Here is a 17,485-nt window from a genome sequence, read left to right as displayed (position 1 = left end):
CCAGATTACTTCACTAATGAGACCCCAAACACAGACCCTGGGAAGCAGTGAGAGCTCATAGCCACGAGAGCCTGGGTTGGTTTACTGTTTTGTTTTCCGTGGACAGATGTCTGACTGGTTTGCTGCACTGGTATTTCAGGCACCTCAGACTAGCAGCAAAGGGAAAAAGGAAGACAGGGGAATGGACAGGCCCAGCCTGAGCACTACCTGGCAGCAGGTGGCAGCCGTGCTCCATCTTCTAGCTAGGCTCAGTGCTCAGCACCTCTCCCCAAGCCCCTCCCAACTTCACAAAGGGATTTTAGTCAAGCACGGTAGGGGAAGCATTCTTTGAAGACTCTTATCTGATGGTCCCAGCACAGATGCCTACAATGGCAGCTTGGTACTATAGGAAAAGAATTAGATTTGGAGTCAAAAGAGTGGAGTTCAAATTTTGACTGATACTTTATTGCCTTATGACCTTGGGTAAGTCATTTAACTTCTCTGGGCCTCGGTTTCCTCACCTGTAAAGTGAGGGAGCTTGCAGACTCCTTCACTTATAAATCTATGAGCCTACGAAATGGTCCCTTCCGGGAAGGAATCTATATTTATATACATTTTATATATTTATATTATATATATATAAAAATATATTATTATATATTAGACATTTATATAAATTTACATATATTTAAATTATATATTTATGTATAGATCATATATAGTAATATAAAATTAGAGATATTATATAAATTTATACATTTATATGCAAAATCAATATGAGATGATTTGGGCTCTGAAGAACTGGCACCGGCAGACTGAATTATCTTCCATAGGTTTGCATGCCTCTCAAGGTCCTTGAATCTCAGACTATCTAGTTCTACTCATCTGCATCTCAAGATTCATTTGTAAGATCATAAGAAAATTGCAAGGTATATTATGGTCAATTAAAAAGGGCAGCAAATTTGGAAACAAAAGGTCTGGGTTCAAATCCCCAGGTTGACCTAGAAAAGTGTCTTCCCCTTTCTGGGCCTTGATCTCCCTGTCTCCAAGAGGAGGGAGGCTGGACTTTCTAAGGTTCCTACGTAAATGACAGGCAATGCTTGCTGAATTTGGGGAGAAGGGAGGAGTGGTTGCTGGAGGAGACAACCATGTTCAATATTGGCTTCTTGGGGAAGCCCCAACCCTCAAGCTGGCATTTTCCCAAAGGCCAATATAAGCCCTAGATTCTGAGGCTCAGGGCTGAGGAGAAAGAGGAATCATTGGGTACAGGCAGCAAACCCTTACAATCTTTGGGGGCCATTAACCTGCTCACCAGGCCATTGTCATTTGTCACAGGGAGGAAATACTGATTTCTGGCCAGCTGGTAGATTGCCCTTGCATGTGACGGCTAGAATGAAACCACCCACTGCTTCAGGAAGCCTGGGATCGGCCAGGCACGGACGGGGCATTTCTAATCAGCCACAGGAACACAGCCTCACCGTTCTGCCCACCCCCATCCCCAACACTCCCATCAGCCTCCCCCTAACTTTCCAGCTGCTGCCTTATCACAATGGGGGTGGTTATTACCTAAGAGGGAGCCTGGATTTCTCAATTGTTCTCCCCAACTGCAGCAGACCAGATGGTAAAATCCCTCCCCTGGGAGGGATCTGAAGTATTCACCTGGGGATCTCACCTGTACCCGAGAGATTTCACCCAGTTTTGGCAAGTCCAAGGCCCAGCCTACAGTTCCGGAGCCAGGCTTGCCAAGGGCCACCCAAGTGGGGGCAGAATCCAGATTAACTCAGCAGCTGCCCTGGCTCTGAGGCTCTGACACCCACCCACCTGACGAGTGGCTCTCCAGCTTTAATCAACTAAGGCTTATCTTCACAAAGTCAGCACTTAATAAATACATTCATTCACTTGTTTTCCCTCCTTCCCCACCCTAGCCTTGTATCTCCAGTGTCTAAGCACACAGTAAGTGCTTAATAAATGTTTGATAAACTTTATATTTATTTTGTAAATATTGTAGACATAATTCTATTTGTTTCTCCTTCAAGAATGTGAGCTCCTTGAGGGTAGGAATTGTTTCTTTTTTATCTTTGGAAACCCAGAAACCAGCACAGTGCTGGGCACATAGTAGGTGCTTACTAGACAGTTGCTGACTGATGAACTGAATACACAAGCAACCTATTTCTTCTCTCCTCTTGCTACTGAATCCTGGGCAGAGTGGCATAGGGGCTCTGAAGGCAAGGGGACCTGGATTCAAATCCCATCTCTGAAGTCTTCCTGAGAATAAAGTGCCAGACTGCATGAATGAAAATGAGTATCAGCCTTCTGCTCTATACATAGACCAATCAAGAAATGACCCTGATCTCTGGGCTCCCATCAATCACAGAATGATCCAAAGCACAGTTGTTGAAATAAAGAGGCTAGGGACCCAAGATAAGAGAAGAGTATAGAGCTGAATTGGTTCACCAAGGAGTCAAGATGGGGAAAAGAGGAGAGAGTGGCTAATGAAGAACAGATGGCCTGGAAGACAACTGACGAGGGGGTCAAGCCACTGGAGGTCATGGTGTGGATGAAGAGTAGGGTTTGGTAGGGGAAGGCTGTGGAAGAGGTGGAAGGCCAATAGATTATGGTCAAATAAGGCAATCTCAGGATTCTTGAACATGGAGGTGGTATATTTATGAGTACTGGTAATATCGAAGATATGATCATCTTTGTGTGTGGCTGAGATGGGTGGAGAAGTTCATAGGAAGTGAGTAGGTTGGGGAACTGAATGGTTAATCAATATGTATGCTGAAGTCCCCTGATATGAGGGCTGGGGTTGAAGAGGCAAGGATTAATTGTAAGCCAGGTATGGAACTCATCGAGGAAGGAAAGGGAGTGACCTGGAAGACAACAGCTACCAGGATTTTGATTGGGTGGTAGATATGAATAGCATGTACCTCAAAAGGAGGAGAGATGACTGAGTGATGGAGATAGGGAGAGAACTTGGAAATGGCAATTGGGGAGCAAGAAGTCATCCAGCTCCCCCACCTCAACCAGTGAGCCTAGGAGAACGAGTGAAGATGCAGATAGCCCTGCAAAAGGTGCTCAGGAATCTGTGTCATCAGAGGAGAACCAGGTTTCAGTTAAGGGCTAGAACATGGAAGGAGTCAGAGATGAAAAGATTTAGGATGATGGGAAGTTTGTTGCCCATGGAACAGGCATTCCAGAGGGTACAGTGGAAGGGCTGGATGGGGTCTGATTGGAACTTTGGGGTGGAGGGTTAAGGGGGATGAGAATAAAGAAAGGGGTGGTGGAGAAGGGGAATAAGGTTTGAATGATGACCTATAGGGATTCAGACTCCTTGGGACATATAGACACATTCATCATTGAGTGGAAGGCTTCACTCATCTTCCCTAAGAAGGCTGGAGAACAGTCTGGAGACAGGTGTAGCATGAGGTGGAAAGCACACTGTCAGATGGCCAAATTGAGGGCTTGCTTCATTATTTCTCTTCCAACCTGGAAAGCTGGAGAGTAGGCAGGGAATGACACAGCCTCAGATGGAAGCTAAGCCTAAGAAGCAGAAAGAAGACCCACTCCTTCATCGACTGCCTCTTTCCCCAAGGGACAGGTGTAGCAGGAAGGCCTGAGGTCAGAGGGCAGGCTGTTCCTCTTTGCACTGGCCATGGGAGATCAGGTTGCCAGAAAGAGGTGGGAGTTGCCTTGTGCTGGTACAGATAAAAGTCAGCCTGGCCAGGCCCCCTGCAGCCTTCCCCCAGGGGACCTTTGCAGCAGGAGATGGAGGATACAATTATAGAGGATGGTATGACTCCACTTCACTATCCACATTATAATGCACCAGGCAACCTCAGCTGGAAGGCTTCCTAGGGTGGAACCCACAACCTCTCAAGGCGGCCTAATCCACTTTGAGATAGCTCTGTCAGAAGTTTATACCTGGCATCAAGCCTCATCTGGCCTCTTTGTAACTTTCCTTCACTTGCTCTGTCCCTTGTTTTGCCCCCTAGGACCAAGCAGAAAAAGGCTGCTCCCTTTTTCACAGGACAGCCCTTCAGATACTTGAAGATAGCTCTCCTATACCCGAGCCTTCCCTTCTCCAGGCTCACCATACCCAGATGGTCCCATCCAAACCCTCTTCATCGTCTAGACAGCCCTCATTACCAGCTCGTGGTGCCTCCGGGTGTAAAGACCAGCAGCCCGGCCATGGCTCTTGCTATGTGCAGAACAGATTCTGGCCACAGAACTCCAGTGGTCAACAGAGAGGCAAAGGAACTTGACCCTCTTTGCAGTGAGTGGGCTGAGCGATTTGGAACTGCCTCGCTTGTTCCTCTCCTTTGCCCTGATCTCTCTGGGGAAGGAGCCAGGGTTGAAAGGCACTGGGGTGGGAACGGGGGCCACCGATGGGGGCTCCACAGCCTCAGCACGGTGCTATACACATAAGTGGCAGCTCGGTGCCAGTGGGGCTGATGAATGGCATTTAATTATTTTCAAAGAGGAATCGGCGTGCTAATTACAGCTGCCAGCCTGCACTAATGAAGCGCTGGAGCCAACTGGCAGAAGCTCTTGGGGGAACTCCATTTGTCTTGTTTTCCTGCTGCCCCACCTTTTTCTCAAAGGTCCTAATAACGCCCTGACATGGGAACCTGCAGCTGGGCAGGTGGGTCAGGAACTTCCCTGGCAGCCAAGGTGAGCTGGAGGGACTTTCCAGGCACAAAAAACAACTCAAGAGGGATACTCAGAGAAAGGAACCAGACCCCGTGTATTTGCATAATTCTCCTTTCCAGCTCCTTTACTGAGGACACTTAGGCGTAGTGATAGAAAGCTGGCCTTGTAGTCGGAAAGACTTGTGTGCAAATCCTGCCTCACACACTTCCTAGGAGTGTGACCCCAGGCCAGACACTTGTCCTACATGGGCCTCAGTTTCCTCATTTGTAAAAGAAGAGGTTCACTAGGCATGACCAGGGATACAAAGACAAAAGCAAGAAAGGCCCTACCCTCAAAGAAATGAGAGTCTATGTGGGGTAACTTGGTACACAGTGGATAGAGCACTGGCCCTGGAGTCAGGAGGACCTGAGTTCAAATCCAGCCTCAGATGGACGCTGGACAAGTCATTTAAACCCCAATTGCCTCCAGGGAAACAAACAAAACCTTCCTTATGCAAAGATCTACCCGTGACACCGTTTAGTGCCTTGTAAAATTCAAGCTGATATGGTTATTTTAAATGCCTTTCCCTGGCATTTAGGGTCCTCCACAGTGGGGGGACAGCCTTCCTTTCCAGACCTACATTGAGTTATTCACCTCCGTGTATATTCTGAGCTTTGGCTAAATTGAATGATCTCCCTCCTCTGAAATGCACACTGTGGATGTGCCTTTACTCAGGTGACTTTCTACGCTTAGAATTCTTACCTATCCTCTGAAGCCCAGCTCCAACGTCCCTTCTTCCAGAGTGACCTCCTTGACCTCTCTGGTCAGCAACACTGCATTTCGTTTGGCCCCCATCGGACGTATTTGTCCTATACAGTTGTGTCACAGCCGTGTCTGGATGCCACAACCCACTTCTACTTTGTAGGTTAAGGGCAGTGGACTAAGTCTTCTTTAAACTCGTCTCTCAAATTTTATAAAAATGAATGCAAAAAATTATCTTTATATCTAATTGGAAAAAAATAAAATACTATAAAAAATAAACATCTCTGTATACAGTTAGTGCTTAATCTTTGTTGCATTCTACTGGTGGAGGGAATGTCCACAACTTGTCATAGATTCAGAATTCTAGGAGACCTTAGAGACACTTGAGTCTACAACCCCATTTTATAGGTGAGAAAATGGAGGCTGACAGGAATTATGACTCACTCTAGGTCACACAATTTTCTGAGGCAGGAATAGAACCTGGGGCTTGTCTTCCTGACTCCCAAGCACATACAGCATTTTATCCAAACTGCAGCCCTTAGCAGCCCCCCAGTAGATCATGTCTTCTTCACCAGTGTAAATTTGACAGAGATGAACAAATGAACAAATAATTACTTTGCGTTGCTTCACTGGGTGCATGCTGTAGAGATAGGGATTATTTTGTCTTGTCACTCATCCTACCAGATGACAGCACCCCATGAAGAACTCCCTCCTAAGGGCTGTGAATGAACCTATTTATATGGAAGAATACTTAAATTGAAAAGGTCTGTGCCGCTTCAAAAACTTAAGGAAATCTCCAGAGGTTTGTCAGTACTGCCTTTGCCAAATGTAATCCAGAAAGGAGAAGGCTGGGGGAAGGGGGAGGGAAGGGAAGATTAATCTTCAAATTAGAGAAAGAGCATCAAAATGATTATTAATAGAACTCCCCAATTTAGAGCTGGAAGGAACCTCAACTTTTTTTTAAGGCAATAGGGGTTGTGACTTGCCCAGAGTCACACAGGTAGTATCTGAACTGGATTTGAACTTAGGTCTTCCTGACTCCAGGGATGGTGCTCTAATTACTGAACTACCTAGCCACCCCTTAAGTTTTTTTTTAACAAAGATCACCAGGCTTAGGAAGGGTCAGGGGACTTGCCCCCATTCACACAGGGTAGGAAGAGGCAAAGCTAGGCATCAAACAGGTTCTTTGAGCTAAATCCTGTTCTCTTTCTACCATGTTGTGCCCCAAGTGGGAGACAGCCCCCAGATAAATGTGGTCATCAGACTAGTTGAAGCATTAGAGACCAAACACATTCCTTACCATTGGCCAGATTGGAATGTTAAGGACCTCAGTCTCTCAGGGGCTCCATCCTGTGTTTCCTCAGCTCAGTGGACAATCTGTGCTTCTCTGGGAAACAATCCTTCCCCACCCAGCCCAGGGTGGCAAAGGAAATCCCAGAGGGAGCCTAGAAATAGGGCAACAACAGAAGGGAGGGCTGACTTGGGAATGGGACAACCAGAATATATGTCATCATGGAGTCACGGGGAGGGTAGAAATGGGGAGAAAATTTGTAATTCAAACTCTTGTGAGAATCAATGCTGAAAACTAAATATATTAAATAAATACATTTTTAAAAATAGGGGCAACAGGAAGAGGGACCCCGAAGGAAAAACCAAGAACAAGAAGGCAGGATGGCTGGGGTGCCAACAGACCCGCCACGCTCGAGACAAGAGACAAAAATGAAATACGCTGGCAAGGAACAGGATCAGAAATACAAAATGGTGTTTATTGAATCTACTTGGGGAACACAACAAACAGACAACTTGAAAGACTTTCGGCTCATGGGCCTGGACTTTATCGTTGTGTTGGCTTCTGTCGACAATAAGAAAATTCTAGCAAATACAGCGGGAGTGGTCCCTCATTCGGAAATGGAGGAAATGACAGCCATATCCCTAAGGATATCATTCCTGCTACAAGTGAGAAGCCTAATCTATCTACAAAACATGAGCAAATCCTTAATATACACAGAATGACACGCATATAATTTTATATAATATAACGATATATTATATATAATTATATACATGTATAGATTGAGGGTAAAGTCCTCCAACTAGCTCATACCCATCAGCAAATAGGATTTGGTGGATTGTTTCCTTATGAACACTGCTGGTCTTACCCTAATGGCTTATGTATTTAACCGACGGCATCACTGCTTAGTTTGTATGTATTTTAACAGACCCTTCATCTCAGTAACTAAAAGGTACATTTTAGCACAATTCCAGGATGAATACATACGATTTTTGTTTGATGTGCAAATAATGCTGAGGACAGCAGCCATCAGTTCAATGTGCCATTATGTTGAAAAACAGAAGGGTTAGCAGAAGCACGACCTATAACTTTTCTGACCGTGAGGGGCGCTACTCAGCTCGTGAAGCCTAATCAAGTCAGAGACACAGATTTTGTCTGAAAAAACCTTTCCTTTGAGTTCTCAAAGACTTCATTCAGAAAATTTATCTTTCATTACTAAGAGGGGCGTAAGGGGAAAAATGACTGATGTGAAGGGGGTGGGCTGGGCTGCACGACCCGAGGTCTCTTCACAGGCTCACAGTCTAAGAGTCGCTAAAAACACCATTTTAAATTGAGCAATTTTTAACAAATAAAGTTTCCAAATGTCAGAACAAAGTCACAGGACAGAGAAAGCGTATAAATTATCGTGTTTCCTAGATGCAATCAGCTGATGACAGAGGTGATGTACAAGGCCTCAGGCTCAGGAGATCGTTCCTCTCCTGCTGCTGGCTCTAACCACCTCTCCCTGGCTTGACATCCACATGGAGCCAGGTTTGCTTGTGTCGCTATTATTTAAAAAAAATGTTTTCCACAGACTGACAAAGAGCCAAGGAAGTTGTTTAGGGGGACGGGGAGACCATCTCATCTGAAAGGGCTTTGGACAGGGAAACATATTTAGAGAAAGGGGAGAGGGTTGGCTGGAGTTTGCAGGTAATAGAGACATCCTACAACGTTGGATTTAATGATGGAAACAATACAAGACTAGAGACTCACATTCACACAGTGCTGTTCTCCTAAACGGAGAACTACAGTTCATCCGGTATCTAACAACTTTAGGTGTCCCCCAGAAGCAGACAGGTTTCCTGACTCACAGAAAATGAGTTTCTCCCTTATCTGTCTCCTCTCACCTCCCCAGGGGGAAATCTTAACCCACAAGGCAAGGTGGCTCCCCTGCCCCCAAGGCCTCCTGCCTTAACCTTTCATCAGTGTGAAGAAACTCTCAGGGTACAAATGTCTTTAGATGCAGATTGGCAACTAGTCTTGGATAACTGCCAACGAAAGGTTCAAGCGATTTGCCCATCATCACAAGACTAGGACTTATCCCAGGTGGGACTTCCCAACTCCAGGGTCAGCCTTCCATCCACCAGACCTGAGGGGATAGGGGGAGGTGGGGTGGGGATTCGGCCTCATAAGCTACTAATACAGCACACAGAGGGTCGTTTTAGTTTCAAGAGTTCCGTAGTTCTCAGTGGCCCACCAGTGGTCACCGCGCAGACCTCACTGCCCCTAAAACACTCCTGCAGCCACTAGTTGTGGGGAAGGCAAGGAGGGGAGGTGTACTCTTCCCAGTCTGAAGACATTAGATGAAAAGTGCAAGATCCTACGTGCAAACCTTTGCAAACAAACAAACTCTATTTTTTTTTAATGAACTATACACAAGTTTAAAAATTCAAGTCAATTCCAGGAATAGTCTAACAGTTGTCAGGCAGTCATTTTCACTCAACGTGGGGGAAAAGGTCAGTGTCTGAATTAAGAAGGTAAAGACCCTGGTGCGCTCTCTCTCCCTCTCTCTCTCTCTCTCTCTCTCTCTCTCTCTCTCTCACACACACACACACACACACACACACACACACACACACACACACACGTTCTTCGTATTTGACAAGGATCCCCCAGGAGGAACTGTCTGGGTCCAACACAGCCATCCCAGCCACAACTCCCTTTTTGACTTGATTTGAAACGCTACCCACATAAACTCCATCCTGTCCCACTTTTGGGGACAACTCTTCCTTTACATATGAAACACACAAATCAAGATGCTCTGAATTCAAAGCATTCCTAGGATGTCTTCATTCATTTGGCATCTTGGAGATTAAGAGTCTTCTCATCTTTCACTTTCCCAACAAAGAAGGAAGTTAACTCTGTCTTCTTCCTCCTCTCTATGTTCCTCAGCATCTTTGCCTCAAGAGCAACAAGAAAGATCACTCCAACGGAAACGTTCCTGTTGGTACAGTCAACCAAGCGACCAAGGTCCTCAACCACCCCTTGCTAGGATAATGCCACTCATATTGAGGAATACCCCGGGCAGCCCAAGAGAATTCACTGTTGAAGGAAACTGCCTTAGGGATGGTTAGAAGAGGCTGCCTGGGCAAGAGGGTTAGAATCCAGAGACTCAGGGCAAGGGGTGCTATGGAACTGGGTCTTTGAGATGTTAGACAGTGTCTCATCCAAACGGGGAGGACGAGGGTCAGGGAGGGATGCAGAGGCAGTATCACCAAAGGGAAATGAAGGTCCTGGCATCTGGACATGACCTTGAGGATAGAATTAAACCTGGCTTGCTTCCAAAACTTCCCTGTACAGTGAAATAAATGTTCAGCCTTTCTGGTGTCATCTCTAGCCACTGGGAAATTCTTGCCTGGGGGTTCTCCTTCTCCTGGGGCCACCTGCCTTGCCCAGGGAAGCGGCTCAGCTGAGAGATGTACAGCTGAGGTCCCCGTGTTCCTGAACATCCACCACCCCCTCCTCGAGTTCCTCGGGGCTGTCTACGATGTTGGGCTCGCTGGAGCACTGCCGGTGGGGAGGGAAGCTGGGTGGGAGGAGCAGGCATTTGTCGCCACCGTCGGGCTCTTCCCCCATGCCGGAGTGCATCATGGTGGCCATGGCGAGCAGCTGGATGTCCGAGTGGGCATTGGCCACGGTGTGGCGGCGGATGCTGCCGCACTTTTCTAGGTACGCCTCCCCCTCTTGCTCCGTCAGGGGGGTCAAGGCCATCTCGTGGAGAGGTCGGGGCGCCACCGCCGCCTGCGAGTAGTTGAGGACAGTCACCTTGGGGCGGGCTCGAGAATGCCGTCGTGCTGGGGGAGAAAAGAAGAGGCGTCACGGCGGGAGGCGGGGAGGATCCCTGCCTGCCTTACTGGCTCCTGCAGCAGAGGGCAGGGCTGTGCTCTCGGTATCTCTTTATCCTCAGGGTCTGGTATGATGCCTGGCACACAGTAGGTGCTTATGGTCAATGAATACCGAATTAAAGAACTCCTTATGTTAGAATCCAAGGAATTCAGGAATGAATCTGAGGATCCCATGATCGTGGCTTCTTGTCCAACTCCACCACACGGCTAATTGTCACCTTTCTTCTACAACATGGCAGAGTAACCATGATAGTGGGGATAACAGCTAACGGTTATGTAACACCCACTACATGCCAGGTGCTTCATGAATATGGGCCTCACAACAACTCTGGGAGGGGAGTACTCTTACCCCTTTTACAAATGAGGAAACCGAGGCAGAGAGGTTAAGTGACTCACCCAGGGTCACCCAGCTAGTTAGAATCGGACATGAGATTTGAACAAAGGCCCGCCGATCTACCCACTGTGCCACCTACCTGCCCAGGACAGAGAAGAGGTTACCAGCTTTGGAACTGAGAGCTGAGTTCGAATCTTGCCCCAGTCCATTTGGTGTGACCTTGGACAAGCTGCTTCCCCTCTTTGCGGCCTCAGTTCCTTCACCTATAAAATGAGGGGGCTGGACAAGGTGACCTCAAAGGAGAAGACCTCCCGGCTCTAGACCTCCGTTATTGGGGTCGCTGGCTGCCCTCGCGGGGAATGCCCACCCATCCGCCTTCATACTTCTAGATTTTTCTGAGAGTGCTCAGCCATCACAGGAGGCACTGCGGCATAAGGACACTGACCCTGGAATGAATCAGGGGACCTGGGTTCAAACCCTGCCATTGATGCTTACTTACTCCCTACCCCGGGCAAGTCTTTTTAACCTTTCATTTCTTTCCCACGAGACAGGCTTTCAAATATTTCAGACAAAACATCACAATTCTGATCCACGGTTCCTCACGGCATGGGCCCACCACCATTGCGGCTGCCCTCCTATGGGCTCCCTCCAGCTTAACAATGAACGTTCTTCCTGTGATGTGACACCTAGAACCAAGCACGATGTTCCACACCAGAGGAGAATACGACACACTTTCCCTAGTGCACGGAGCTCTGCACTGGGGAGTCAGGGGGACCTGGGTTTGAATCCTGCCTCAGACACCTCCTGGCTGTGTGTCTGGACCTTAGGAGCATCATGTGTAAAATGAGCGGGGTGGACGTGAAGGCCTCTGACGAACCTTCCAGCTTGAAGTCTACGATCCCGTGCTCCGGCCAGCCACAGAGGCAGCCTAAGCTTCCACCACTTGGTTGGCCAGTCTATCTATCACACTACTGACTCATGCTGACCTCGCAGTTTCAAAAAACACAAACGCCCCAGATCTTCCTCAGGCAAAGCGCTGTCTCACCACATCTCTGCATCTGGCATTTATTTGTGAAGCTGGTTTTTCCTAAACCTAAAATTTGCATTTAGCATCCCTAAATTTCACCTTGAGCTCAGCCTGTTTTAGGCTATCAAGAACTTTGTGCTTCCTGTCTCCTGCATGGAAGGCGTTAGCAAGCTGGGCCTTTTTGTTCCACCTTCCTTGTCTCTCAGCCTCTGGGAAGAACAGGGGCTATGGCAAAGGTAGCCCACGTTTTCATCCCTCCCCTGTAAGAGAGACCCTCCTGACTCTTTCAACCAACACTGGTTATCTCTGGTCCATTTACGGGCACTCACTTCGCATGGGAGGGGCTGGTACACGCCCCGGCTTAGAGAGGGGATGATCTGAGCTGGTTCCCAGGACTGGGTGGAGAGAATCAAGACACAGGGCCTGCAAGATCACTGAGTCATTCTCCCTCTTCCTACCCTCCACATTAAAGAGGAAAAAAACTGAGAGCTGGAAAAATGTAGTAACTCACCCAAGTCAACACTGCCAGCATGTGGCAGAGTCTGCATTTGAACACAGGCCCTCTGATTCCAAAATCACTCTTTGAACCACATCCACACAGTTCCTCCTTCAGCAGAATCCTTAATTTGCTTCAAAGCTCCTAGCAAATCACTTTCTGCACTAGGGCCTTTCCTGATGCCCCTCTCCACCCCTGCTAATTACCTTGACTTATATGTTTATTTTCGAAACATTTTCTACACACACATATATGTATGTATTGTCTCTCTTGACAGAATGTAAGTTCCGTAAGGGCCAGGATTTTTTTTTTTGTCTTTGAATCTTGTGTGGGGAATAGAATACCGGACTTTAAATCAGGAAGATCTGAGTTCAAATCCAGCCTCAGACACTTATTAGCCGTAAGACCCTGAGCAAGTCACTTAACTGCTGTCTGCCTCAGTTTCCTCATCTGGAGAATGGGAATAAATAGCACCTGCCTCCCAGGGTTGTCACGAGGATCCTAACAGTGCAGTGCTTAGCACAGTGCCTGGCACACAGTAGGCGCCATATAATTGGTAGCTACTAATTAACTTCTCTGGGCCTGTTTCTGCACTCGGCGATCACCAAAGTCCTTTCCGGTTCTAAACCTATGATCCCAGGATCCCAGCATTAATAAATGATTGATTGATTGGTCGGGCAGGCTCCAACTCCTGGAGGAAAGGGGCTATTCACATGTCATGAATTACTGTTACTATAATTATCATCAGAGGGTTATAGACTTAGAGGTAGAAAGGGGCTCAGGGACACCCTAGTCCAAAGACCTCATTTTAAAGCTGAAGTAACTAAGTCCTGGGGAGGTTAAGGGGCTCATCCAAGGTCACCCAGTCACTGCCACCCTCATCTTGGTGTTGGCACATGTTTCCCATATGTTCTTTGGGTCTACACTATCTTGTAATTTTCCTGTATACTTTCTCTGTTCCCCCTCCCCATTTCTTTTCTCCTTTGCACCCTGCCTTTCTGGGGCTCTGGGTTATAAACAAAACTCCAGCTCATGTGGATGAGGTGGAAGGAAGGAAGCAAGGCCCTGAGCCAGGCCTGCGGCGTGCCTGGACACCAGAGCTCCCATCGGATGTTTGCTCATTTCTGCCCTCCCCTCCTTCCTCTTCTCTTCTACAAGAACCAGCCGGGGATGCTTCAGAAGAGACCGGGTCCGAGCGGTTGCTGCATCCCGGCAGGGCCTGGCACTACCCCCTTAAGAAGCATCCGTACCAGCCAGCAGCATGCTACTTTGCTCATACCTGCCTCCGGGCCACTTCTCACCCCTTTCCCACGGGGCCTCCCTTCAGCCCTCCCACACCAGATGCCCTGCTGGGTTTGGGAATTAATTACACCACACTGGAGCCAAAATTCCAGTGCCTTTGAAAGGCCCAAAGAAGAGGGACCGCTCCAAGGATAGGTTCCTCATTCCCTTTGTTGGGGACTCAGAGTTCCCAGGCCTTTGATCTCCCAGCCTCAATGGCTCCTCTCCACAGGGCTGGGCTGGGGACAATGCTGCCATTGTCAGGTCTCTCACCAATCCCATAGTGGGGCATTCCTTCCCAGTCACTATTTCTGGTAGGTAGAGACAAATGGGCTGCTTGTCATGTAAAAAAAATGTCATTGTATCTGGATGGAGCTGCTTTTGTTTAAAAGAAAAATACCCAGCCAGCTATCAGGAGAGACAAGGGAGAGCAAGTGGTCCGTGGGGCTTTTGTGAACGAGAAAGGGAGCTTAGGGCATTTAGATTTGCGGGTGGGAGTCTCTACAACTAAACTGGGGGAGAGAGCCAGAGTTTTGCAGATTCAGACTGACTCAGGAAAACGGTTTTCATCTTTTTTCCTCCCCTATTTTAAAAATGGAAAGAACTGCCTTTGGACTGAGAGCGGGGGGACTGCTCTCCAGTCCTGACGCCATCCCTTATGACCTGTGGGATGCTAAGCGAGTCATTTTCCATCTCTCCGTGACTCTGTTTCCTCATCTGTAAAATAAGAGGCCTGGACCAGCTACAGAGCAAAGATCCCCAGAGACTTCCTTTCTTCTCCACCCCATTCCCCGGGAACAGTCACAGCTCACCAAGGGCGGGGACACACACGTTGTCTGGGCCACCCTGCAGAGCAGGGCTTATTGTATCCCTTTGAAGCCCTTAGGTCTCGCTTCAAAGTGGGCACTGAGCCACCAGCAAGAGGAAAGACTCCACAGGCCAAAGGACTGAGAGCCAAAGGGGCCTGGCGGGCTCTTTATTGTGATCCCCGCAATTTACAGATGGGGACACTGAGGCCCACCGAGGTTTTACTGATCTACCCCACGCTCTGCTGAAATGGAAACTCATGTGGAAACGGGCCCAGGGAGGTTACGCAGCAGAACCAGGTGTCCAAAGCCAGGTTCTTGAGAGTTAAGATGTTTGCTCTGGTCTACACAGAAATCGAAATATAGGGGTTCCTAGATTTTGGGGGGATCCTCCATAAGGAATGTATGAGAATAGATCCCAGGGGGCACCTCTGCAGCTGTGTGGGAGTCAGGGAGAGCTCAGTTTTAATCCTGCCTCAGACACTAATCAGTGGTTACCTTGGCAGAATCACTTAACCTCCTTCTGCCTCAGTTTCCTTAACTGTAAAACAGGGATCATAACAGACTTACCTTATAGGGTGGTTGTAAGGATCTGCTGAGAGACGGCATTTATCAAGTGCTTTATAAACCATAAAGCATCATGTAAATGCTAATTATTATTATGATAAATAAAATGTTAATTACCGCATGTTTTCCACTAATGAGTTGGTGAAGGCCTATCATCTCGGCTATATTGACTTCTTTTTTTAGGAAACAGATTTTTAGTGCCATGTTTTCTTTTTCACGTTGCCTACACTTCCCCTGCGCCCCTCCTCCTCCATTCTCCCAGAGGAATTTTTTCATTACCTTCTACGCTAGAGGTTCTTAACCTTCGCTCCATGAATTTAAAAAAAAAGTGATAACTGTATTTCAAAATAATTAATCTCCTTTGTAATTCTATGTATTTTATTTCATTCATTTAAAACTATTATTATGAGGCACCCAAAGGCTTCACTAGGAGTCCGTGCCACAAAATATGTTAAGAACCCCTGTTCTAAATGGACTCTTGTCCTTAGTAACATGAAGACGATGGAGGACTCCCTCCCATGTCCCCAGTCTTCTAAGCCTACACAGGTGTCTTGACCACTGCCTACCACAAAAGCCTCTCTGGAAGCCCACCCCTCCCAACTAGGATGGACCAAGACCCAGCCAACATGGCCACATCAGCAAAGTACCCAGGCAGGATTTAAAGAAGGCAGAGAAGTTACTCTCTTGAAGTGGCTGTCTGGGCACAGACTGACTGCACCACGAAGCCTAGAGCAAGCCAGGGCCTGGCATCCTCTCATCTGTGGTTACAGTGGTCAAGTAGGTAGGTGTCTCCAGAGGAACATGAACCAGACTGTGAGAATTGGCAAGGATGGGTCCTGCCCACCTCTGATAAAAGAGGCCCAGAGAAAGAACAAGAACTTCCTCCTTTAGATTGGGGCAGAGGCTGCATTCCCCTTCTCCACCCTACACCCCTACCCAGGCCCACTCCTTTGCAACAGCTGAGTACAGCAGACATCACAGGATCTGGAATTAGAGGAATTGGGTTCAAAATTCCACCTCTGTTACTTAAGATCTGTGCACAGCCTTGGGCCTCTGGTTTCCTCCTTTATAAAACAAAGGGGTCAGGTTCGATGGTTCAGAATGACCCCGCGAGCTTTAGATCGATAATCCTATGTCCTTTGACCTATTGCTAACATCCTCCTATTATATATTATATTGTACCCTATATCCCTATGGATAAGGATTATTATATATTATTATACCCTATAATATAGGATATATTATACCCTATATCCTGTTATATAGGACATATTATATCCTATATCCCTATAGCTAGGGATAGAAACAGGCTCCACCATTTCCTAATCACTGTGGCTGGCACAATGAATTGATTTCAATGCTCACATTCAAGCCTCCTGTCATTGAATACCACAGGATAACAGGAGCTGGAGGGAAGAAAACAGAGGCCTCCAGAAGTGAGGTGATCTGACAAAATCCACAAACCTCGGATGCCCATGCAGGTCTTCAGACTCCAAATCCAGTGCTCTGGCTACTGTGGCGGGCTTTAAAGGGGGAACTTTAACAATATCCTGGACAACAGGTGGTCATCCAGCCTCTTCTATGGATGGGAAGCCCAATACCTGAGGTCAGGGCTGCCCATCCCACTTTGGGGCAGGACTAATTGTTTCCTTACATAGTGTTGAAATGTGCCTCTCAAGAACTTGTTCCCCCTTCTCCTAGTTTTGTCTTCTGGGGCTAAACAGAAGAAAACTAAGCCCAAACACCATCAACTTTAACAACCACTATGAAGGAGGGGTTTGGCAATGGGGTGAGTATGATGGGTTAGAAGAGCCAAGGCAGAGAGAACATCTGAGTACTCGATACAGGGAACCTACGAACCTGGGCCAAGGACAAGATCAAAGACACTGACCTAGCTGCCAGTAAGACATGTACGGTCCCATAGCTCTGCCATCAGTTCCTGAGGAAGAATCCCTGAGGTCTCAAGCCCTATGCTGCAGCTCAGTAAGGATGAGTGACAGCCCTGAGCCAGACCTGGGACAGATCCGCTCCCAGCAGCAGCACGGTGACCATCCCCTCCAACCCAGCACAGCCCTCTGGGCCATTCCAAGCGCCACCACCCAGCACCCACCTCAACAGTATCACCCCACACGTACACCAAGGAGGGCGGCCCAAGGTCCTGGCAGCTAAGGAAGAAGCTGCACCCCTTACCCAGTGCACAAGCAGCACTTGAGAAGACTCGGTCCCCGCTGCCGGTGCCAAGGAAGGGAGACACAACCCGTTTCACCAACTCCTCCAGCTGCAGGTAGCGCTCACTGGGGCCTGTGGGCTCATGGACACTCTGGAAAGCAACACCCAAAGCAAACAAAGGTCAACAAGAGCTCAGCCAGGTGGCCGCAGGCAGCCACGTTTGTACGGAGGTGGACAATGAGACTGGGGGAGGGGGAAAG

General features: G+C 47.9%; 1 protein-coding gene across 1 annotated transcript in view; it reads right to left on the bottom strand.

Annotated features, from left to right (window-relative positions):
- Positions 1-9,226: 9,226 nt before the first annotated feature.
- Positions 9,227-17,485, bottom strand: part of PRR5L (proline rich 5 like) — a 92,783-nt gene continuing 84,524 nt past the window's right edge. The window contains exons 8-9 of the mRNA XM_036764537.1: positions 17,247-17,376; positions 9,227-10,494 (exon numbers count right to left, since the gene is read on the bottom strand). Coding sequence (XP_036620432.1) covers positions 10,106-10,494; positions 17,247-17,376 — 519 coding nt within the window. The 3' untranslated portion in view covers positions 9,227-10,105. The remainder of the gene's footprint in view (positions 10,495-17,246; positions 17,377-17,485) is intronic.

The sequence above is a fragment of the Trichosurus vulpecula genome, chromosome 6 (assembly GCF_011100635.1).
Source record: "Trichosurus vulpecula isolate mTriVul1 chromosome 6, mTriVul1.pri, whole genome shotgun sequence".
Lineage (NCBI taxonomy): Eukaryota > Metazoa > Chordata > Mammalia > Diprotodontia > Phalangeridae > Trichosurus > Trichosurus vulpecula.
Note: the sequence above shows the minus strand (reverse complement) of the source record. Positions and strands in the feature narration are given on the sequence as shown.